Source organism: Nomascus leucogenys, chromosome 16 (genome assembly GCF_006542625.1).
Source record: "Nomascus leucogenys isolate Asia chromosome 16, Asia_NLE_v1, whole genome shotgun sequence".
NCBI lineage: Eukaryota > Metazoa > Chordata > Mammalia > Primates > Hylobatidae > Nomascus > Nomascus leucogenys.
Window position 1 is genome coordinate 90,819,555 of NC_044396.1, and position 24,333 is coordinate 90,843,887.

Sequence of the window (24,333 nt, forward strand, 5' to 3'; positions counted from 1 at the left end):
TACTTACGGTGTATGCATCTCTGTGGCTACATATTGGGTATGTATTGCTAGAGGGAAGAAAGAAAAATTAAAGGAATAAAAAAACAGAAGAGAAATGAAGTAAGGAGCGAAGAGAAAAAATAAAAGAAGGAAAGAACATTGATTCAGGATGGAAAGATAAATGTTCAGTTATTACCAGTTGTTATCCCTAGTTGGTGCAATGAGGATGATTGTTGTTTATTTTCCACATATTTTCCAATCTTTTTTACAATCAAGGAAGAAGGAAAAAAATCTGTATTTAAATTTATCAGAAACTGTTATATATCTATCCACCTACATGCATATATATATTCATATACATATGTACATATATGTATGTATTTGTGTGTGTGACCTTTGCAGACCTAGGAGCTACCTTTCTCTAAAATTATTTATGCAGCCAGAGCCATTTCAGTCTTGCTCTCTTTTGTGGGTACTGGTGTCCCCAGTGCTGAGCACAGTGCCTGGTACATAGTAGGTGCTCAATGTATATATGATGAATGATTGATGGAATGGTTGAATAACTGAATGAGTTAATACATGGGTGATGGTGAATTGCGGTTCCAATATGGCAGTTTTCTGAGTCAGGGTCTTTCCTTCTAAGACGGTCCAAGGTGATGATTTGGTACATGGTTCATGCAGGTGTGGAGAACACTGAGGGCACTTAGCTCCCAAGGCTTCTCCCCGGTGGCCTGGAACCTGGGCTGCAGAAGGCCCCCTGGTACTCACGTCAATGGGCACACTGTCGTAGAGGCGCTTGCCAATCACAGTCTTGCCCTGGATATCAATGTTCTCCCGTTCTTCCATGGGTAGTGTTTGCACCAGCGCACAGTCAATGTACAGGGAGGCGTTCTGGGCCTGGATGCTCAGGGCGATCTTGTGCCAGTCCCGGTCAAAGAGGTCATTGACCCGGGAACCTCGGAAGACCACCCTGACAGCATCTTTCATGGCACCCACAGCATTGTACTCCACTGCCTTGTTTTCACCATCCAGCCGGATGGAGACCTGGGGAGGGAAGGACCAGAGACTCCTTGAGCTTCTTGGGGCCAAGGGAAAAGAAGAGAATGGGAAATGGGAGTTCAGAGTCAGACCTGGCAATCCTGAGTCAACCCTGGCTGTGACTCTTACCAGCTGGTCACCTGCCTTCTGACCTTGGACCAATTCCTTCACACCTCTGAGAGCCTCGGGTTCCTCCTCGCACAATGGTGTTACTGATGTCTACCTTGCAGGCTGTTCTAAACCCGGTATTAAATGGAATAATTGCACTCATACATTAACGCAGGGGTCACAGCCTCAACTGTCTGGAAGGGCTATGCAGGTAAGAGAGCTTTGGCGGGACTCCAAGACAATTCGTGCACAGAGGAGCTTGAGTTGTGAGACCAGCCAGAAATCCTAACTAGTTTCAGTGTCCTTTAAAACCGTAAGCTGGTTAAACCAAACATCTCTTCTGGCCTGGTCTATTACCCTACACTGTCTCTCATTTGAGGATAAAGCTGGGGCTCCCATAAAATAATGTTTCTTGATAACAGGGGTCTGATCCGTCTGGGTCATTGGGGTAGCCTTTGCAAAATGCACAGGCATTTTGTAATGGGCAAATTCTGGAGAAGATTTTACTGTTTTACTTCTCTTTTTTTGTTTTGTTTTGTTTTTTGAGATGGGAGTCTCACTCTGATGCCCAGGCTGGAGTGCAGTGGTGTGATCTCAGCTCACTGCAACCTCTGCCTCCCAGATTCAAGCAATTCTCTTCTCCTGCCTCAGCCTCCCGAGTAGCTGGGATTACAGGTGTGCACCACCACACTCAGCTAATTTTATTGATTTTAGCAGAGACAGAGTTTCACCATTTTGGCCAGGCTGGTCTCAAACTCCTGACCTCAAATGATCTGCCTACCTTGGCCTCTCAAAGTGCTGGGATTACTGGTGTGAGCCACCACGCCCAGCCTGATTGTTTTTTAATAATGAATAAATGAGTATGTTCTCATCCATGTACTCATTTTGTCATCCCTCCAGAATATTCACCAAACATTCTGTGTGCCCAGCAGGCAACATGCCGTGTGTCAGGAACACAACAGTGGGCAACAGATACACAATCAGTGCACAAAAGTATGAACGGAATAGAAGGCACAGAACATGAGTATCCATTGAGTGAATGAAAGAATAAGTATTTCCTTGTTCCATCTCTGGAAGGTTAGTCTTCATCTGCTCTAATATTCACGTGTTGCCCTTCCCTGGGGCTCCCTGCTCCCAGGATCTGACCTTTCAGGACTTCTTCATCTCGGATCCTGGGCCCTTTGGCTTCTAGCTGAGCTTGGCCCATGGGAAGTCCATTGGAATGCAGACCAATGAGCGGGAAGAGAGAGAGAGATGGGGCATTTTTTCCTCCCACCCCTCCTGGCTTCCCTGTGGCTCCTGAGTGGCTTTGTCCCTCCATGTGCCCCAGTTGTTTGGACATATATCCTCCTCTGTGACTAGAACTCACCATCTCCTCCCCATTCCCCTGCCCATCCAGGCCCAGGTGGTAGCTTCCTCCTGTGGCTGATCCTGGGATGCCTTGGCATTTCTTGTTGGTTTCCTTAACCCTTATCCCTTAACTGCATCAGCTCCCTTAACCCCAGTTACTTTGCTACAGCACTCATCAAAAATGTGGGCCCAGTGGGGGCTGTCCCTTGCCAGCCTACATTTAAACCAATAAATCACTTTTTAGCTGTGTGACCTTAGGTAAGTTATTTAACCTCTCTACAGCTTCTTCATTTGTAATATGGGACCAATAATAGTGCCTATCTGTGGAGAGGATTATATAAATTTATCCATGAAAATTTAATTAAATGAATTGTCATGAGGATTATTATGAGAATTATTATATATATATATATATAACATTTATATAGTATTTATTATTTGCCAGGCACTGTTCTAAATATTTGCAATAATGAATTAAGCAAGTAAGTTCACAGGCATCACAGCAGTGAAACCTTCCCTGATAAACACATACTCTTGGATTTTAGCCTGGCCATCTGTTCTCACATCCCAAGATGTGATTTATTGACTCTTTTCTTTTTTCTTTTTCTTTCTGTCATCCAGGCTGGAGTGAAGAGGGGTGATCTCAGCTCACTGCAACCTCAACCTCCCAGGTTCAAGCAATTCTCCTGCTTCAGCCTCCTGAGTAGCTGGGACTACAGGTGCACACCACCACGCCCAGCTAATTTTTGTATTTTTAGTACAGATGGGGTTTCACCATGTTGGCCAGGCTGGTCCCGAACTCCTGACCTCAAGTGATCTGCCTGCCTTGGCCTCTCACAGTGCTAGGATTACAGGCATGAGCCACTGTGCCCAACCATTTATTGACTTTTTTCACAGCACAGCATCAGTATATGAAATTATCTTATCCATGTCTTTTGTTCACCTTTTTGTCTTTCATGTCCATCCTTTTAAACAGGCACTTTCTCTCTTCATCTCTGTAACCCCACTGGCTAGAAAAACACATGGTACACAGTGGCACTCAATAAAAAAGTACTGAATGCGTGAAGGAATGAACAAATGAATAAGAGTCTCTGTAGTTAAAGGAAGGTGCTCATGTAGTGCAGGGGGATCAGCTACGTATTCAACACAACCTGGGTCTTCTGGTCTCTTTTTCTGTGCTCCACATGGCTTCAGTACAACCAAGGAAGACTAGGATTTATTTTAATTGCATCATCTATTTTATGCTATGAGTAGGGCATAAAATAGAAAACTACGAAACCCTGTCTAATGATCTAATACTTCTAATACACATAAAGCTAATACTTCCATGATTAAACATGGTCTTCTATTTCACATGTTCGAGCACTGTGTCCCTGAACCTTCAGAGCTTCCTGGGGACATGACTTTACCATTGTTTCTGCCTCTAGCATGATATAGAGCAAGGGAGGGCACCCAGCAGTCTGATGTCTTGTGTCTACCAATATTAGCTGGGTGGCCCTGGGGAAGGCACTTTATATGTCAGCTCCATCAGCAAATCCTACTGGTTCTATTTTCAAAATTAATCTATAACCTGATTGTTTCTCCTAATCTCAGTATAACTGCCGGCATCCACACTTGCCTGGATCACTACTATGTTCTCCTAATTTGTCCTCCTATTTCTGGGCCTGTGCAACTCCACAGAGTCTCTTCTCAAACAAAAAGTCCCTACACTGGCCTACAAGACTTGTTGAAACCCAGCCTCAGTTTACCCAAATGACAAATGGGGAAAATGGCAGCTTTTAAGGGCGGTTGTAAATGGCAAATGAAAGCATGCACATATATATCTATAGATGAACTTCTCTATCTGTAGATCTACAATGACTGACAGAGTGCATGGGCATGCAACCGATACCACTCTGCTCACAGTTCATCTTCTCTATAGGTCTTTATCCAACTTTCCTGTGTCTAGCCAGTATTTCCCCAGGGCATGGAAGTGAGCATCATTGGCACTTCTGGTGCCGGGCATTCAACCAAGCCTTGATTAACACGGGTAAATTTCTGTGTGCCTCTTCACACAGGAATCTCAAATCTCAAGACAGACTTCATCTCTGCATGGCTCTGTGGTATTTCATCCCATTATTCATTTTGACAGAAGGAGGGGAAGATGCACACATGGCAGAGAGGGCACAGACAGCTCTGCAAATGCCATGAAGGAAGAGAGCCCAGACTGAGGGGGCGGTGCAGACTCACCCACAAGAATGTAATGTCAGGTGCCCAGTCCCACTGCACCAGACCCTGAGAAAATGGAGAAGCAAGACCTGTGCAATTGGAGATGGAGTTGGATGGGAATGCAACGGACTTCTCCAGAAAAGTGGCCTCTGGAGAAGAATCCCGACTCCTCCATTCAGCCTCCCACACTTACAAAATCAAGCCTCTCAGCAGTTAAGTTTGAAAATGTCTCTGCGTCTCAGTATCACCAGGGATGTTATGGAAAAACCATTCAACAGGACTAATTGATCAGGACAGGCTTGGAACACAAGCCAGCTGAGCATGTGGTTAAAAGCACAGATGTAGGAACCTGAATGACTGGGTTCAAATCTCAACCCCTGCTCTTATTACCTGTCAAAAGGTAAGCAAATTTCTTAGCCTCTCTGTGGCTCAGTTTCCTCATATCTGTGATGCTAACAGTAGAAAATATTCAGAGTTATTATGAAGACTAAATGAATTAGTATTTGTAAAGCCCTCCAAACAATCCCCAGCTCCTACTAAGAGCATGTACATGTTGATAAGCAAATGCATCTGAAGTCAGGGCCCAGCCTCAACCTGGGAGAGTGAGCTCACTGTTTAAGAATGTCTTGCCCTCTCAGATGGCAGGCCATGAGTGTGATTGCTGGAGTCCAATTGCTTGAGCAAGCTTTTATTTTATTTTAGCCCCTAGTGAAAGTTTAGTCAGTATCTCCCAGCTGAAAGTGAGTAATATCTTCATCCAGTTAATTTTTCTAGGAGAGGAGAAAGAAATGGTTTGTCTGTGACTTGAGAACAAGGGGATTTGGATTTGGCAGAGAACAAATAGTAGTGTTGTTTTATCTCAAACCAACAGATGGTGTTGATAGCTTTGAATTTCAGATTTCTCTTTCCTCACCGGACTGTGTGCTGGTGGAGAGCTGTCCTACCTTCATGGGAACTGAAAGCTGAAACACACCAGAGGTGAGTAAAGACAGGACTCAGAGCTTCATTCAGAAGAACACTGAAGGGAACTTCTCATGATGAGATTTTATTACGTATCAGGCACTGTTCTAGATGCTTTACAGGCCATTATTCCATCTGATTCTCCCACCAACAGTTCATGATAGGTACTCTATTTTCCATTTTACAGCTAAGAAAACCAAGACTCAGAAAGATAAAGTAACCCATCCCAGGACCCACACCAATGAAGGAGTAGACATGAGACCTGAACCAGGTCTATGTGACCCTGAGCCAGTGCCCTCCACGGCATCATGAAGCTGGGTCACTCATGCTGCCAATATAGCAGGTGTCACAGGACAGCAGAGTTGGCATCCCTGTCCTTGGCTAGACCAAGTGTCTCAAAGGACAGGAACTCAGTCTTCTTTACCCCCATCAGAAGGCCTGGTACTACATTATCATTAGGACAAGAAGCTGGACCTCTTGGGTCTCATGACATCCCCCCTGCAGGTCCTCTGAGCCTCCATACACCAGGCTCTCAATCTCTCTAGGCCCAGGGATAAGAGCCCTGGAGAAAACATGGTGGGTGGTGCCATCCACTGTGAGAGGGGAACAGAAAGCTCAGGACCACTGAGATAAGGCACTGCTGCCCTTACCTGTGGGATGCCGTACTGGTCGATGACCTGCCAGATATACCAGTCTTCCTTCCGAGAGGTTTTCCTGAACCGGAAGGTTGTGACAAAGGCATACTCATCAGGTAAACCTTGGGGGAACACATCCCTGGAGAAAAATGGAGACAAACACACCAGGCTTGGCGTTGAGAGCAGGGAGCCAGCAAAATGAGCCCACACAACCCACCAGTGATCAAGCCCTGCCAATTTGACTTCCTAAATATTTCCACCATCCACCTTCTTGGCCTGCCTTCACTGCTTTCTCCTTAGGTCAGGGCCTCAATGTGACCTAGACCATCGTCATGACCCCTGAGGCTCCAACATCAGCACCTTCAAATCCATCCCTACAGTGCGTCTGCTTCCACCTCTCCACCACCACGACTGATGACATCCACAGTAAACGCCAAATGGTCACGCCCCCGGGATCAAATATGGAGAGACTCCCAGCTTCGCTGCTCCCTGATGCATCCCTCCTTGGCCAGGACAAATGGATATACCTTATCCTGCTTGGTGCCCTGTCCCAGATGCCAGGATGCCATGGTCTGAATGTTTCTGTCCTCCTAAATCCATATGTTGAAATCTTCACACCAAGGTGATGGTAACAGAAGATGGGGCTTTGGTGGGGGGTGATTAGGTCATGAGGGCAGAAAGTTCATGAATGGGATTTGTGGCCTTATAAGAGAGACCCCAGAGAGCTTGTTTACCCCTCCCACCGTGTAAGAGTACAGGGAAGCAGGTGTCTATGAGGACCCTGATCTCAGACCCCCAGCCTGCAGAACTGTGAGGAGTAAATGCTGTGTATAAGCCACCCAGCTTAGCTTATAGTGCTTTGTCATAGCAGCCAGAATAGACTGGGATGTAGCACATCCTCTTCTCTCCCACAAGGCCCAGGTTCCTGCCTGGCCTGTGGAGCCAGCCCCTCACCTTGGGGAGGCGTCAGCTCCCTGTTGCTCCACCCCCACCAAGTCCTGGGGCTGCTTTTCCTCTTTCAAATTCAGAAATGAAAATTGTTAATTCCCTTCTGTGGAGGCTCAATCCCCCCCACTGAGAACCAAGATGCCATCCCTCAGTCTCTCTGTCCTCGGAACACTCTCAGGCCAGCTGCTCTTCCATCTTCCTCTGTGTCGTGAACAGGGCACCTGAGCTCCCTCCTGCCTCTTGCATGTCAGCACAGAACCCCGCCACCCCCACCAACACACAGCCTCTCCTGACTGCATATCCCCAGCCGGGACCTGAGCAATCTCCCACTTCCCCTCTTTCTTCCTCTTCTTCCCTCCACAACAGGGTTCTGGGAAACGTCACTGACATCACCCCCTCCTTCCTCATCTCTCCCCATCTGCTTGACTCACAGCCACCTGTCTTCCAGCTCTCCAGACTCCCCATGTTTTCCTCGTGAAGTCCCTGGTGAGGAAACACTGACAAATCCCTATCCCTCAGCACCCACTCGGGTCCCTGCAGCACGGCAGGCACTTCATAAAAGCTGAAGGAATGCAGAACTTTGAAAACTGTCAACAGCCATTTCCATGGAGAAACCTCTCTTTCGCCAGTGCTAGTACAGGGCCTGGTTTATTTTCCTGGAGGACGTATCCTAGACAACACAGATGTGGGAGCTGCCCCAAGCCTTGTAGGAGTCTGAGCAGCCTCCCTGGCCCCCACCCACTCGATGGCAGCAGCAACCCCTCACTCAGTCGTGACAACAAAATTGCCTCCAGACACTGCCCAAGGTCCCCTGGGGGGTGGGGGTGAAATTTCTCTTAGTTGAGAACCACTGATTTATCCTAGACTTACATCCTATCAAAATAAAGTTTAGCTTACTTTTTCGTAGTGTTTCTCAGATTCAATAAAGCACTTACACTTAGGATCTCATTCGATATAAGATTCTAAGATTTAATAAAAATACATATCTTTTGAGAGCTTAACACAAGCTCACCACAACTCTTTTCACATATTGCCTAATTTCTTCCTCACGAGAATCTATAAAGAAGGTATTACAGGCGTGAACCCGGGAGGCAGAGCTTGCAGTGAGCCAAGATCACGCCAGTGCACTCCAGCCTGGGCGACAGAGCGAGATTCTTCTCAAAAAAAAAAAAAAAAAGATATTTTGATCCTCGTGCTATAGCTGAGGGCAACAGGCTCTAAGGGGTTAACTCCATGCCATCTGGCTACTAAGTGGCAGAGGGAGACACACCTGGGACCTGCTCTCCTGGGCTCTTCTCTTAATCACCAGCTGACTGCACCTTAACTGCACAGCCAGCCGTGGGGGAGCCCAATCCTGCCCTGGGGGCTGGGGGCTGCCTCAGGAATGTACATAATATTGACTTCCCCGCTGGAGAAGGTGGACCCTGCCTGGCCAGACAGACAGGAAGGGAAGTGGGGAGGCGTCTGAGTTCCTGGTTCTCAGACTTGCAGATCCGCAGGGACTTTGTTTGGCTGTAGGACCTTCGAGTAAGATTCTGATTCTCAGTTTACAGCTCCAGGCTGGGAGATGATGGCCCAGTTGTTCAAAGTCATTCTCTAAGTTGGGATTTCACCCAGGATCACATCCAGGTAGTGGGAACAGGGCCCATCACTCATAGCACCTGGACCTCCCTCAGCATTCAGAGATGCCCTCAGTCACTGCCCACGCATGAGGAAGATGGGGCCTCCCTACATGCTGTGTCGCCACAGATCAATATGCTGCTTTGTTTTTCATTTTCTCCTTCTTTTCTTTCTTTTTTTTTTTTTTTTTTTTTTTTTTGAGACAGAGTCTCACTTTGTCTTCCAGGCTAGAGTGCAATGGCATGATCTCGGCTCACTGCAACTGCTGCCTCCCGGGCTCAACCAACTCCCCTGCCTCAGCCTCCCGGGTAGATGGGATTACAGGCGCCCCCCACCACACCTGGCTATTGTTTTGTATTTTTAGTAGACAGGGTTTCAACTAATTTTTTGTATTTTTAGTAGAGACATGGTTTCATCACATTTACCAGGCTGGTCTCGAACCCTGGACCTCAAGTAATCTGCCTGCCTTGGCCTCCCAAAGCGCTGGGATTACAGGCATGAGCCACAGCACCTGGCCATTTTCTCCTTATTTTCTTAATTAATCCAATTATGCTATTTTTTTTTTCCCTGAACACACTTTCTTCTTATACCTTTGAAATACACACAGACGAGTATATCATAAGAAAAAGTACAGATTTATCTGTTAATGACTTTTTATTCCCCTGATTATAATAACTTTTGCTTAGGTTATACACACACATATGTGGATATATGTGCATGTGTGTGTGTATATATATACACCTACACGTGTGTTTATATATGTACCCATATGTACCTATATACACACACATATGTGTATCAGTCATTTTAATCAGGGAGAAAAAAGATCATTAACAGAAAACATCTAAAGAAAGGAAATAGCCGAATCCAATCTTTTCCACAAATAATAGAGCAGATATGACAGTGGAAGGGTAAAGGGTGTGTAATTAGAGGACCTGAGTTTGAGGCCAGCCTCTGCTTCTTTCCCTCTTTCTTCCTCTGACCTGTGAGGTGTTGAACAAATCACTGTCCCATTTTGAGTCTCAAATGTTGTACAAGCTAAGTGAAAAGTGTAATACCTGCCTTGCTCGTTTCTGTTATTGTCATGAGAAATAAATTAGATAAGGTGCATCAATGCCCTTTAAATATTAAACAGGTGAGAAAAAATATAAATATTGAAAGTGACATCTCTTTTCTTTATGAACAAAATTAACTTGCTAACTAAAATTTTATGTATGTGTGTTTAAACTTCAAAGCTTTAGAAATTAAAAGTATAATATCCTTTCTTGAAATGAAAGAGCTTTGCCAATTTGATTTTGTTTTGGGTGCTTTGCCATTAAAACAAATGTGGAAATTCCTCCTCAAAGCAACTCTCAGAGAACAGGAAGGAGCCCAAATCCATGACCCAGAATCGGGGTCCCATGCTGTGTTCCACAGAGCATTGCCTGAATTCGGCCACTTTGCTCTTTGATGCAAGTGCCTCCTTAGAAGGTTAGCAAACAGAGTGGTCCTTGGTTAGACACTTCCACTAGATTTGTGTAACTTTTGCTTTCTTTATTTTGTTCGTTCTCTTTTGCATTTTTTTCTTAAAGTTCCATGCAATTTATTTCTGCCTACAAGTGGAATGGGTGGTGAATTGGACATATTGGGCAAAGAAGTGAGGGGGAGTGAAGAAGGAAACAGGGTGTAGACTCTGCTCATCCCTGTGCACCCCCCACGAGCGTGGGGCCAGGTGATTCATAATAACATCCCCCAGCACCTGGCTGTGTGTGGAGAGAGAACAATCTCGTCGTCTGAGAAAATGACTCCCTCAAGAGTTGGCTGACAGCGATTATTGTCTTCGTTTCATGAAAACGAGACTCAGAGAGGAAGTGACTTGTCTCATTTCTTCTTCTGTAAAATCGCTCTTGGAATGCAGACACTGAGCCATGGATGAAATGACATTAGGGTCTGACATGGTGCCTGGTGTGTGGTTGGCACTCAGAGAATGTTCATTGAATTAAAAAAACAAAAAGGATCACACACATGCAGAAACCCATACTCTATGAGCTGGCGTTCAAAGCCAGTCTTTGCCAGACTAGCATCTGAAAGAACATTTTCACTCCTTATGGGCTGTTGACTCATTCATTCAGCAAATATTTCCTCATTCCCTACTCCGGGCAGGGCTTAGTTGGGTGCCGAGACTGTAGCAGAAACTGCCGAGACTATAGCAGAAACCAAGACTCAGTTCCTTTCTAGGACTTCTCATTGAGTAGGTGAGATAAGACTATTGCACAATTGATCAGCTAACTTCAACTTTAACACATTTTGTATAGAAGTACAAATGGGGAGGAGGGTAGGTAAGGGGAAGGCCTGACTTTGGGGATTCAAGGAAGGCATCTAGAGAGCATAATGGGTGAGCATGCTTTGCAGGATGAGCAGGACAGGTGTCCCAGGTAGAGCAAGAACATGAACTAAGGCCTCCCAGTGGGAGGAGGATGCCTGGGAGGCCCTAGAACAGAGACAGGAGGCAGACAGGAAGGCCTGGAGGATGAGCCAGGAGGCCACAAAGGCAGGACGGGGCCAGGTCACACAGGGGCCTTCCTCTTCCTGGCCTTTTAGTTTACTAAGAACACTGGAGGCAATTAAATATTAATAGTTTAAAGATGGAAGGGAGGTCCAATAACAATATTGTCAGAGGCATGTGAACCAGAGTGACTCCATCTTAAACAGGAGCTGGGTAAAATGAGGCTGAAACCTACTGGGCTGCATTCCCAGATGGTGAAGGCATTCTAAGTCACAGGATGAGACAGGAGGTCAGCACAAAATACAGGTCATAAAGACCTTGCTGATAAAACAGCTTGCAGTAAAGGAGCCGGCCAAAACCCACCAAGACCAAAATGCCCATGAGAGTGACCTCTGGTCGTCCTCACTGCTACACTCCCATCAGCACCATGACAGTTTATAAATGCCATGGCAACGTCAGGAAGTTACCCTACATAGTCTAAAAAGGGGAGGCATGAATAATCCACCCCTCGTTTAGCATATCATCAAAAAATAACTATAAAAATGGGCAACCAGCAGCCCTTGGGGCTGCTCTGTCTCTGGAGTGGCCATTCTTTTATTTTTTTACTTTCTTAATAAACTTGCTTTCACTTTGCACTGTGGACTCACCCTGAATGCTTTCTTGCACGAGATCCAAGAACCCTCTCTTGGGGTCTGGATTGGGTAACAATGTCATTTTTGTTTTCAAAAGATTTGTCTGCCTGTAATAAGAATAGAGCATTCATTTTGGTATCATCTTTAGCCCCTGAGTGGAGGCCCAATAAGTGTCAGGAACTGGACAAATCTTTACATCGTATCCTATCAAGAATGTTGCAAGGCAGGAACATTCACTTTGGATTGAAAACGTGAGAAAATTGAGGCACAAGTAATGTGTAAAGCCAAGTACCCCGTCAACACTGATACTCAACTGACCAAAGCCACTCCGTGATTCTGGTGAAGCCACACCTGCCACGAATGCAGTGTCAGGCCCTTAGTAGGTGCTATGCACTACTAAACCATACCCGTTTGTTATTTCACGAACGGACGGAAAAACACATGGATGAATGAATGATTAATGCCAAATGTGTATGGGGAGATAGGTGTAGAAGGATCAGAGAACCAATGAAGTCGATGATAATAGAATGGCTAAAAAACAGCTTGAATTCCCTGGTCCAGTGGTTCAGCTCCTTCATGGCGGGGCAAACTTACCAGGCACTGAGTAGGTTAAAGCCTGGCTCAGTGCCAAGTATGAAACTGAGGCTGCTGGACCCCTTTCTTGCCCTTTCCCATGACACCCTGGGCAGGTCTGGAAAGAGAAGTGGCCACTCACTCAGTACTTTGCACCACAGGGAAGGATCCCATCCGTACATAGGAACTCTGAGCTCCATTCTCTCTCTTCCCCAAGATTTCCTTCACACTGAACAAATCCATCAGGTCAAAACCTGTGCAAAGAGAAGAGCTGGGAGTGAGTTTGGAGAAGGAAGAGTATAAAAGACAAAGGAAAATCACATCTGCTGACTGCAAAGGCAGCCTGCCCATCCTGCCCCAGGAGAACAGATGTGGAGGGAATTGTTCAAATACATATTCAGGGAGAAAACATAAGCACCCAAGTAATGAGATGTACAGCTTCGGCTTCAACTCCAGGAAAAAAATGCAGGAGAACACAGACGCTGGCTTTCTCAAGAAAATGTGTGTGCATGTGGTTAAGCGTGAGACAAATGGAGGGTGTCCTGGTTGTGTGAGGGCCACAGGGCCTTGGTGTTCACGAAACCCAGATGTGTGCTCTTCGCTCATGCAGGCTGGCTCTGCAGGCAAACGGCCACTCGGGGCTTTCCTTCCTGCAGCCGTATTTTTGCCTTGCATTTGGACTTTAGGTGAGTAACAGTTTGGCAGCTTTTTAAGTTTCATGATTTTTAAAGAGAGAAACATCAGAGAGGAATAAACTGTCTTCATGATACTGCATTATTTGAAATGATTTTGTTTTGTTTTGCTTTGTTTTTCCTTAGTGCAGTTTAATTTCCCTCTGGGAGAGGACCTTATATGCATTGTCAATGTAAAGTAACAGAAAAATCAGGGGCTTTGGACTTGGGTGAGGGTCAAGGGTAAGGACGGGGGTTTGATCCTGAGCGGCCATGTGTATGTGACACTGGACAAGTTACATGACCCACAGGAGTCTCGGGTACTTCACTGTGGAAGGACAGCAGTGATGCCTACTAGGTAGGGCTCTGTGATAATTGTGTAAGACCCTAAATATGCGTCACTCAGCATATGGTAAGAAATTCATAGAGCGGGTTTCTTTTTACAAGTTATTCCCCACAACCACCAGGACATGCTCTCCACATTCCCCCACAATGGGTTGCTTTCTGCAGACCACGTTCTCAGAGGGGCCTGAGGACAACACTCGTTCTGGAGGCTAACAGTGTGACTCAACACCCGCCTGAAACTGTCTCTCTCAGACACTGGGAAAAGCTCTCAGCAGGTTACAGGGAAGCTGGCTGAAGGCAGGCACCAGGCTGAACTCATCTGTGCACCCCCAGGGATAATATACTTCTCAGTATTTGTACCTAACCCATGAGATTTTAAGAAGAGTTCCTCACTGTTTCCAATATTCTAAGGCACTACTGAAAAAAGAGAAAAAGAAAAAAAAAAAAGGGAAATGGACTTGTAGGACTAACATAATGATTAAAGCCTCTTAGCCTCTTTTACCACTAAATTCTGCCCAAAGAGATTGTTTATTCATTCAGTACATGCTTTTGAGAGCCAGGTCCACGCCAAGCATTGTGTAAGAAATGTCAGGGAGGGGAGCAAGTAGTCCTGATGTAAAGTTTGAGTATTAGAACCGGACAGATCTGGGTTGTGATCCTAATCACCATGTCTTTGCCGGGTGACCTTAGGCAGGTTGCCTGACATCTCTCAGCACTGGGTTTTTTTCATCTGTAAAAAGGGGATTATTTTCGAATGTACCTCATTGCTATGAGACTTAAATGATACAAAGTTCTTCATACAGTACCTGACATACAGTAAATCACCAACAAAGCACTTTTTATATTTACTGTTTTCTCATCACAATTGCAGCATCCTCTAATGCTAAATTCTGTCCACAGATGTCATGTATTTATCCAATAGATGTTTTTGAGAGCTTGCCAAGCCCTGTGAGCTCCAGGGTTGGAGCAGGCACCAACACAAAATCCCAGCTCCAGAACTGGAACTGGTGGGGACTCCAGAAATAAGGAAATGCACAGTGCAAGTGTGCAGTACAATTCCAGGCATGAAGAGTCAATGAGCAGGGGCAGCACTGGAGAGGAAAAGAGCTGGGGCAACAGGGAAGGTGCTCGGGGAGGAAGCTACCAGATAGAGGCCTGCTCTGGCCTGCGATGGTCTGGGAAGGGGGTTCTGAGCAGGGCAAGGTTGCTTTGGGATTGAAAGCCTACACTTTTTGGATTGGACTGTTCCCTGCCCTTTGCCATCCTGAGGTTGTCAAGTTCTCGGAAAATGACTAAGAGCTGCCATTATGTCATTTTTAAATAGCATTTCACACACCTGCAATTTAATGGAATTCATGATATAATTGTTAAATGATATTGGGTCCTTAAGATGGGAACAGCATTCAGAAGCTTCATTATAGATGGAAAAAGCACCCCTCCAAACTGTGCTTGTTTCCACACACTAGTGTGAGTGATTCAGCATCTCTGGAGACGGTTGGTTTGTGGGAGGGAGCAGGCACCCACAGTCCCACAAATGAGATCCCCTGTGGTGCATGGGTTGATCCAGCTGAGAGGCTGCCACTGGGCACAGGCTGAGTGAGGCCAGCTTTCTTCACCTGCCAGCTTCTCGAGGACAGGGCCCAGCTTGCTGAGTTCGCCACCCTATACCCCATCCTCGGGACCTGCAGGGCTGGCCCACAGTGCAGATTTGTCAAACTGAACGTAGGGCCTCACTGTGAGCTGTAACGCAGCCTTGATCCCTGGGAGAGACTTTGTGGAGGAGAGAACACCCAGCACGTGGACCAGATACTCCTGAGTGAAGTCCTGCTAATGAGCTGTGTGGCCTTGAGCACAAGCCTCAACCTCTCTGGGCTTGTTGCCTCTGCAGTTTTGTAAAATTGAGATAATAATAACACAGTGTCGTAGACAAGTAAGGGCTACGATAACAATTTACATGCAAATGCCTGTTCCCACACTTTCTCTCCCTGCCACCTCTCTGGTAATTTACTCAACCTCTCTGGACCTCATGTCTTCATCCACCAAATGGGACATTAAGAATAACCAGTCAGCCGAGCACAGTGGCTCATGCCTGTAATCCCAGAACTTTGGGAGGCCAAGGTGGGCAGATCACTTGAGGTCAGGAGGTCAAGACCAGCCTAGCCAACATGGTGAGACCCTGTCTTTACTAAAAATATAAAAATTAGCCAGGGGTGGTGGTGGGTTCCTATAATCTCAGCTACTTGGGAGGCTGAGGCAGGAGAATTGCTTGGACTCAGAAGGCGGAGGTTGCAGTGAGCCAAAATCGCACCACAGCACTCCAGCCTGGGCGACAGAGAGAGACTCTGTTGCAAAGAAAAAGAAGAAAAGGAAAGGAAAAGAAAGGGAAAAGGAAAAGGAGAAGACCAGTCATCAGGCCTGGCCAGGACAGTGGCCCTGCACGGTGTCTGCCTGTCTGCTAATGGCAATACATTCTGACTCTACTATTAGACATTCATGTCTTGGAAAATCACTTTGAGTTTTAAATGAGAAAATGTAGAAACATGCCTGAAACACAATAGCTGCTCACTAAATGCTGGATGCTCTAATGGGTCCCTCATCCTGAATGAGAGCATGATCACTCCTCTAAACCCTCACAAACTCTAGATAAACATGCGGCGTGGAGAGGTGGGTGGGTCTCCCTGACACCAACATCCTGTGATCCTGGCTGAGTCACTTTCTTTCTGAGTATCAGTCTCCTCATCTGTAGACTGGGAGAGTGGGTGCAATTTGATCATCTTTTATGTTTTTAGCACCAAAAACTGTTGACCATATTTCCCCCAATTTTTGCCATGGCTGGGAAGAGTCCCAGTCAAACTGCATTTTTTGCTTAACAGTTAATTTGAATGTGCAGTTGTATGCAGTGAAGAATCCCTCTGTTCAGTATGCCAGGAGACGGGAGTTAACAGAACAGCTGCAGTTCCTACTCAAAGCCATGGGGTTAATCCCAGGTAAAGGTACAATGCACACTGGGCATTTATGGTGTTTAACGCAGCCCAAGGCACTCTGCTCCCACACAGAGTTCCAGCTGGGAGACTGAGGAAGTTATCTGGTTTTGTTGAGCCTGTTTCTGTAACTGGAAAAATGGAGAGAATAATTTATTGCAGGGGTGTCAGGAGACCTAAGTGTGATGATGGGATTAAATACCTGGGGGGAAGCCAGCACCCCAGAGTTGCTCGGTCAACCCCACTGTCCCCGCCTGGGGACCACAATGGGAACCTGTTGACCCAAGTGAAGCTTGGTTCCCTGGCAATAGCTCTGCCACCACCCCAGAGCCCCGCCTCTTTCACTCTGGTTATAAGGACCAGACCTCCAGGGTGCATGACAGGGAGCAGCCGCCACAACCACCGGAGAGGGAGTCCTGGGGAGTCCCCGAGAGATCCCAAGTTGGACGACGTCAGTCACCCAGACATTGGGAGACGTTCACCAAATGCATGCTGCGAGCACTGCCTCTCCCTCATCTCCCCCCTGCACTGCTGTTGGCACGGCCCCCAGCCCACCTGAACAGGGCCTCAGTGCCCCAGAGGCTGCAGTCTCAGCATCGCCTGGGGACAGAAGCATGAAGAGTCCCCACAGCTCTGGGCTCCCAGGCAGGCCCAGTGAGGAACAGCTGTTGGAACTGACTGGGCCCCATACAACAAGGGGCCTTTGACAACCCACCGGGGTGCCCCTGCATTGGGGCCCCTGCGTCTGGAAGTGTCCTGGGGCCTGAGGAGCCCCAGCAGTGGGAGGGGCTGGTGCCTCTGAATGGGGGAGCTTGGCCGTGAAGACCTTGAGGGCCCTGCGGTTCCAGGGTTCCATGAAACTGGTGCCTAAAGTGTACAGCCTGCTTAGGATCAGATATTGTCCCAGAGAAAGGCAGAATAGGTGAGAACAGGTTTTGAGACCAGCCCATTCTAGGTTCAAAACCTGGCCCAGCCCTGGCCAGAGGTGGGACGTGTCCTGGTGGCCTCCCCCTCAGTGATGCAGGGGTGAGGACGCGCCTTGCAGGGTTGTCACCTTGAGGAGGGGTGCAGACAGCACCTGGGAGTTCTTGAGGTGGGAGCTGGGGGAGGGGGTCGCTGCTGAAGAAAAGCAGCAGCCAGTATAATTGAGGCAGTAGAAGCAGTGGCGTGGAGGGAAGGAGAGCACCGCAGCCGGCCACACCTGGCTTCCTGTCCCTGTTCTCAGACTCAGCAGCTCCATGGCTTCAGGGCAATTTCTCAGCCCCTTAAGCCCCCATTTGTCATCTGTGCAAAGGGGATTGGCAGCCGCTTCTCAGGGCCACCTGAGGAATACCACAGAGGTGGGGTCCCTGGAGGCTCATGGGGAGTGAGGGCTCTTACCCAGAGGAGGCTCACAGGTGGCCTCAGCAGCCCCCCACACACTCACTGAGGGATGACGGGGAGTGAGGAGAGCCTAAGAGCTGGTCCAGAATCTGGGCGGACACGTGCCCACCCTGGGAAAAGTCAGGGCCGGGAACTGCAAAGTAGGCCGGTCTTCTACTTCACGGCACCAGCAAACACCACTAAAAATGGCCACCTTCATCTGCTTTTCCCCTCAGCAGTCATATTGGAGAGAATATATGAAATAGACTTGCTTTCAAAAAGCAAGCCTATGCTCTACTTTCTGGTTCCACTTTTATTGGTTTCAGTGAACAAAAACAAAGAGTTGAATACAACAAAACTTGGAACAACAAGGAATTAACTAGGTGGCAGCAAAGGGCACCAAAAAAAAAAAAAAAAGATAAATTGCCCAAAATAAATAAGGGCTGGGAAGGAGAATAAAAAATGTTCCCCAGGAAAGCAGGCTGTGATGCAAGGCACTGTGAGATAAAAAAAGCAATTGTTTCATGCAAAAAATAGAGGGAGCACCTCGCTGAAGCCAGGGAAGCTGCTGGACCACGTGGTGTCAGAAGACCTTAGCGATGGCCCAGGTCACTGGCTGCACCTCCTGTGCCAGGCACCTACTGTGTGCTCCTCACCTCATCCAGCAAAGGTCGACCTGGATGGAACTTTGCTGCTGCCCTCCCCCACCCCCTTAGCTGCCTTAGTTCCTCTTGGAGTTTCCATGGGTCTGGGCAAGATGCAGGCAGCTTACGTTTATGGAGCTGCCTCCTCCAGTAGACGGAGAGCTCTTTGAGGAAAGGGATGATTTGATCTGTTTCTCCATCCTTAAAATGCCTGCTGCTTTTGCTGTTCCTGTTGGAGCATTTGAGGGTTGTTTGTGGAAGGAGAGAAGAAGAGAATGAAGGAATTCATGACCCACTATAAAGGGCCTCCTATGTGTTAGATGCTGCGTGGGCTGCTCAGGTTGCAATCATGAACAAGCATCTGGGCTACTATGGGATGTCAGGACCCACAGCGAGGGTACACTGGCTGGGAACAGGGTGGGCTGGTGCAGGTCAGGCTGGGCTTTTGTTGGCCTCATCGGGGAGTTTGGGTTTCTTTCTTCAGGCAATGAGGGGCCACAGAGGGCTTTAAAGTGAGGGAGAAATACCATCTGGTTTCTATTTTCCAAGGTCATTCTGGCAGCAGGGGATGGAGGGGCAAGAAGACCAGCCAGGAGTAGGTAAAGGTACAATGCACACTGGGCATTTGCAATGTTTAACGCAGCCCAAGGCACTCTGCTCTCACACAGAGTTCCAGCTGGGAACTGGAGGGCAGAGATGAGGTGAGTGAGTGAGATGAGGGCAGGTGAGGAGGGAGGGATGGAAGAAGCAGTTGAATTGGAGGGCTGTTTGGAAGGTACCATGCACAGGACTTGGTGATTATCTGGATGGGGGGCCCAAGTGGGAAGAGAGAGAAATCCAGGATGTCTATGGCCAAATCTGAGACCTGCACATGCCTAACATATGCTTTAAGCATTAAGTAGCTAAACTTCTAGAAAAGTTGCCTAACACGGCCGGGCGCGGTGGCTCACGCCTGTAATCCCAGCACTTTGGGAGGCCGAGGCAGGCGGATCACGAGGTCAGGAGATCGAGACCATCCTGGCTAACACGGTGAAACCCTGTCTCTACTAAAAATACAAAAAATTAGCCGGGCGAGGTGGCGGGCGCCTACAGTCCCAGCTACTCAGGAGGCTGAGGCAGGAGAATGGCGTGAACCCCGGGGGGTGGAGCCTGCAGTGAGCCAAGATCGCCCCACTGCACTCCAGCCTGGGCGACAGCGAGACTCCGTCTCAAAAAAAAAAAAAAAAAGTTGCCTAACACTTTTATTGGCTAGAATTTGTAGAACATTTGGTTATTAGAGCTGAGAGGGACTCTTGAAGACATTCTGTAGGATCTGCTGTTATATAGGTGAGGAAACTGAGGCTCAGAGAAGTCAAAAGATTGACCCAAGGTTGGCTGGCTGGTAAGCAGCAGGGCCATCTAAGACCTATGCCTCCAATCTCCTGCTTCTATTCTCGTCCTTGTGCTCACAGACCCAGCCCAGATATGCCCTAAAAATAGCCAGAGTCATTTATGGGAAAGCCTGGAGGTGAGGCTTTTGGGGACTGCATTTTTTCCAGAATACAAAAGCTGTCCCTATTACCCAATGCCATTTAAATTGGCAAATTTGAGGCTCCATCTCTCCACAACTCCCTCTTCAGCCTGAACATGGCTGGAGCGGTTTTTCGGGGCTGGTTATAATTAGAGGAGACGGTAGATAAAGCAGGTTCTCTGTGCATTCAGAACTGCACAAACGGTATTTGCTCCGCAGACTGAAGGATGCCCAGCTGGCATTGTGATTTCTTTTCCAGGGAGACTCCAAAGAGGGAGGGGAGGCTTCAGGACTCCTCTGGCTGTGGACTGACACAGGAGGGCCCATAAAAGAGGGTCCCGGTCACCAAACAGACGCTTTGGAAGGATCCTCCACATATGCCGTAGACTAAGAAATCTGTTCAAAGTCCTGCATTTTCATGTGTGAGTACACACACACACACACACACACACGCTCCTGAATCTTCCCAGCAAGAATTAGTTATTATTATTATTATGATTATTATTATTATTACTATTAAGACAAGGTCTTGCTCTGTCACCCAGGCTAGAGTGCAGTGGCGTGATCTCAGCTCACTGCAACCTCTTCCTCCTGGGCTTAAGTGATCCACCCACCTCAGCTTTGGCTAATCTTTTCATGTGTATTTTTTTGTAGAGATGGGGCAATCACCACCATAGTTGGCTGATTTTTTCGGGTATATTTTTTTTGTAGAGACAGGGTTTCACTATGTTGCCCAGGCTGGTCTTGAACTCCTGAGCTTAAGCAATTCACCTGCCTTGGCTTCCCAAAGCTCTAGTATTACAGGCGTGAGCCACTGCGCCCAGCCAGAATTATTCTTAAGTAGAAAATAATTGCTATTCTTCAGTCTATGGAATGACAAAAAAAGCTTTAAATTCATTCTGAGTTACAGATGATGCAGGCATTTTTGTTTGTTCATTTGTCTGTTTGCCTTCCTTCCTTCCACCCTTGCTTTCTCCCTCCTTTCCTTTCTTCCTTCTCTCATCCATCTTTTTGTCCATCCCTCCCTCCAGCCTCCCATCCAACCATTCATGTTTCCATCCTTTGATTAATGTTTCTTACTTTCACTAACTCATTCATATATCCATCCATTCATTCAACAAACATTTGTCACATTTCTTCTAAGTGCCAGGTACTGTCCTCTACTCTTAAGACACATAGAATAAAGCCCAAGTATAAACAAGTCCTGCTCTCAAACAGCTCATATGCTTGCTGGGGAGGTAGACAGGGACGCAAATAATTATAATGCCTTCAGATTAGAGTTCTCAGAATAGAATAAAGTGCTAAAAGAGCAACTAATTGCCCTGTGGGGCTTCAAGCAGTTTCCTGGAGGTGACTGTTGAGTTGGGCTTTGGGGGATGAATAGGAGTTCACTGTGAGAATAAGTTGGGGATGGACACACCACACAGAGGTAATATCATCAGCTGAGGGGAGCACTGCATCTTTGGGGGCTAGTAAGCATCCCAATAGACTCGTGAGTAAGCTGGGACAGAAGTCAGAATCTCTCCTGCAGAGTCGGAAGCATGGACTAGATTCTAGGAGCCAAGGAATCCAGGTTTTAGAAAGACAGCCCTTGACGAAGGGGAGGGAAGAGGGCAGTGCTGGAGGTTGACATGCTGGTTAGAGATGCTACAAAACTCCAGAGGAAAGACAATAGTGGTCTGGATGGGCCTGGGGGCAGCAAAGGAAGTGCAATTTTCTTTTAACTCTTCCAGCCACCAAGCAGATGCAATGACAGCAAAAGTGCTATGTCTGGGAGTGGCCAGTCCATTGGGAAGAGCTCTGAATACTGCAACACAGCCTGTTTTTCCCTTCTTATGGCAGGAAAAGAGACTAACTTTTGATGGTTGGGGTAACTTTGCCTGATTTTTGAGACAAATATGGCTTTCAGTTCTTCACTCTGTTGAATCAGTTACCTAGAAATACATATTGTACAGTCCAAGCTCCAAGACTGGCAACTCGATGTGGCAAAACAGTGGCAAATGTGGGCTTTGCTGAATGGTGGTCTGAATGCAAATCCTGATTCCGCCACAAACTCAGGCGAGGGGCTCAACCTCTCTGTGCCTCAGTTTTCCCAACTGTAAAATGTGCAACAGTGCATCTCATATAACATATAGAGGAGTGCATCTCACATGCTGTGAGGGTAAATGAGGAAATGCATGCAAACCCTTTGGCACACAGTAAGTGCTCAGGAGGCATTCATTATTACTATGACTTTTATTAATCACACTATTGTCATAATGATTCCCTTCTATGGATATGTGTGTTAGATAATGAATTACTTGGGTGATACTGCTATGAAGGACTCATGGCTCCCAAAGCCACAGGTAGATAATGCAATAAGGTAAGAATTTGCTTTGAAGACGAATATCAATGGGAGGGGTCTCAGGGAAAAGTTGAGCAGACACATTCACACTCCAGTGGATAGAAAATAGATTATCTGAGAGCCAGAGCCTCGCTGGGGATTACCAAGGCAAAAAGTGGGAATGTTGAAGTGAAACTCACCAGAAGGTTTACACCTTGGCAAAGTATTAGGTTGGTGCGAAAGTAATTATGGTTGTGCCATTAAAGTTTTGCACAATTATTTTTGCAGCACCCTAATAGCTCAGATATAAATATACTTATTTCAAGGAAATTAGGTTAACAAAGTGAAGAAGATGAAAGTCACCTTTATCTCATGTATTAGACAAATAAACCCTGACAGTGATAGCACCCCACTGGGCACCAGCTACGCAGCAGGTGCCCCACCTCGAGAATATCACTTTGTTTGGTTTCCTCTGAAAGTGCCAGTAGTTTATTGGGGAGGTGCTTGAGCAGGGAGTAGAGGTGGGATTCAGGGAAAGAAAGCAGCTGATAGAGTATGGCATGAGGCCAGTTACCCTGGTGGATGACTGCCCCTAGGAAACTCTGGGAAATGGGGTCAAACGTGGACTTCAGAATACTCCCACCCAAGGAGCAGTAGAGCCGGGTGCTTCTATACCAAGAGTCACTGGTTGAGAGCTGCTCCTGGGGGGTGTTCACTCCCTGGCACCTTTCTCCCACTGTGCACGTAGGCAGAGCAGCCTTCCACCATTCCAGAAAAATCCCCCAGGCACAAGATGCAGATGCTGGCATCTTTAAGACAGCAGAGCACAGTGGCATGGCAAAGTCCCTGGGATGCAAGCAGGGTCCCAGCAGTGCCTGCCAAACACCTCGTCCTGACCTCACATGGCTCCCTGCTAGGATGGGGACATATAAGTGCTTAGAATTGGACCCAAGATGATGCAGGAGGGAGAGGAGAGACACCCAACCCAGGGGTATTGGCAAGAAGAGCAGGGCTGCTGTCCTGCAGTGGCTTCCTGGTTGGGAGTTGGGAGAGAGGAAAACTCCTTTGCCATATGTATTTAAAGTGCTGAGCAGGGTGCCCAGCCACAGGGAGGACTGGATCCATGTTCGGGTAATTGGGATGGTGGGGAGCCACCTTGGCCATACCCCGCACCCTCGCAGCCTTCTATTCTGTCATATGCCTGACAGCCTTTGGTGAGACTCTGCGGTATTTCTTTCTGCTGCTGGGTCTGCAGTCACGTGTCTCTTTGTTCTCTCACCCATTGATTCAGTCATATATTTATAACTCTGATTCACTCTCGCTTTCACTCCAAAACACATTTATTTATTCAGTCATTTGCTCACTTTGCCAATCATTTGCTTACTCATTCACCAGCTTCTTTACAAACTCATTCATTCTTATGCATTATTGAGTGACTCCTATAGAATATCCACAGCCTGCCAAATGGAAAATGTGAATGTATGTTCTTTCCTGTTGGATGGTTCTTTGATGAGAGCTGCCACCTGCACGATTCAAACCATTTTATCAGGACTCTGGTGAAATATGGGAACAAGAACAGGGTCAGTGAGGCCACCCCTGAATTGACTAGGGTCATGCTCAGGCTCAACAAATCATACACCAAAGGAAGCATGTGTAGTTGCTGTTTTTCCCTTACCTGTGATTTCCTTGGTTCCTCCGTTGGTGTGCCTAAAGCGATCTCCTTCTACACGAACGCTAGGACAGAGCACATCTGAGGAAAGCAAGAGGAAACAGAGACTGATGAGAAAATGTGACCCATCATCACCCTGTGAAATATGACAGCACACGAGACCCCACCCTGCCTTGCAGCATGTGAGGTGTTCAATGCCTGGAGAAGATGCAGAGGCAGCTGGCATCTCCGCACTCATTCATGTTTTCATTTTCCCATGTATTTGTTAAGCATCAACTCTGCAAATACTGTG

At 47.1% G+C, this 24,333-nt stretch overlaps 1 protein-coding gene across 2 annotated transcripts in view; it reads right to left on the bottom strand.

Annotated features, from left to right (window-relative positions):
• COL22A1 (collagen type XXII alpha 1 chain) overlaps nucleotides 1-24,333 on the bottom strand; it is a 327,746-nt gene that overhangs the window by 231,021 nt on the left and 72,392 nt on the right. For both annotated transcript variants that reach the window (XM_030795302.1, XM_030795301.1), the window contains exons 4-7: nucleotides 24,048-24,122; nucleotides 12,679-12,790; nucleotides 6,294-6,417; nucleotides 748-1,023 (exon numbers count right to left, since the gene is read on the bottom strand). In XM_030795302.1, coding sequence (XP_030651162.1) covers nucleotides 748-1,023; nucleotides 6,294-6,417; nucleotides 12,679-12,790; nucleotides 24,048-24,122 — 587 coding nt within the window. The remainder of the gene's footprint in view (nucleotides 1-747; nucleotides 1,024-6,293; nucleotides 6,418-12,678; nucleotides 12,791-24,047; nucleotides 24,123-24,333) is intronic.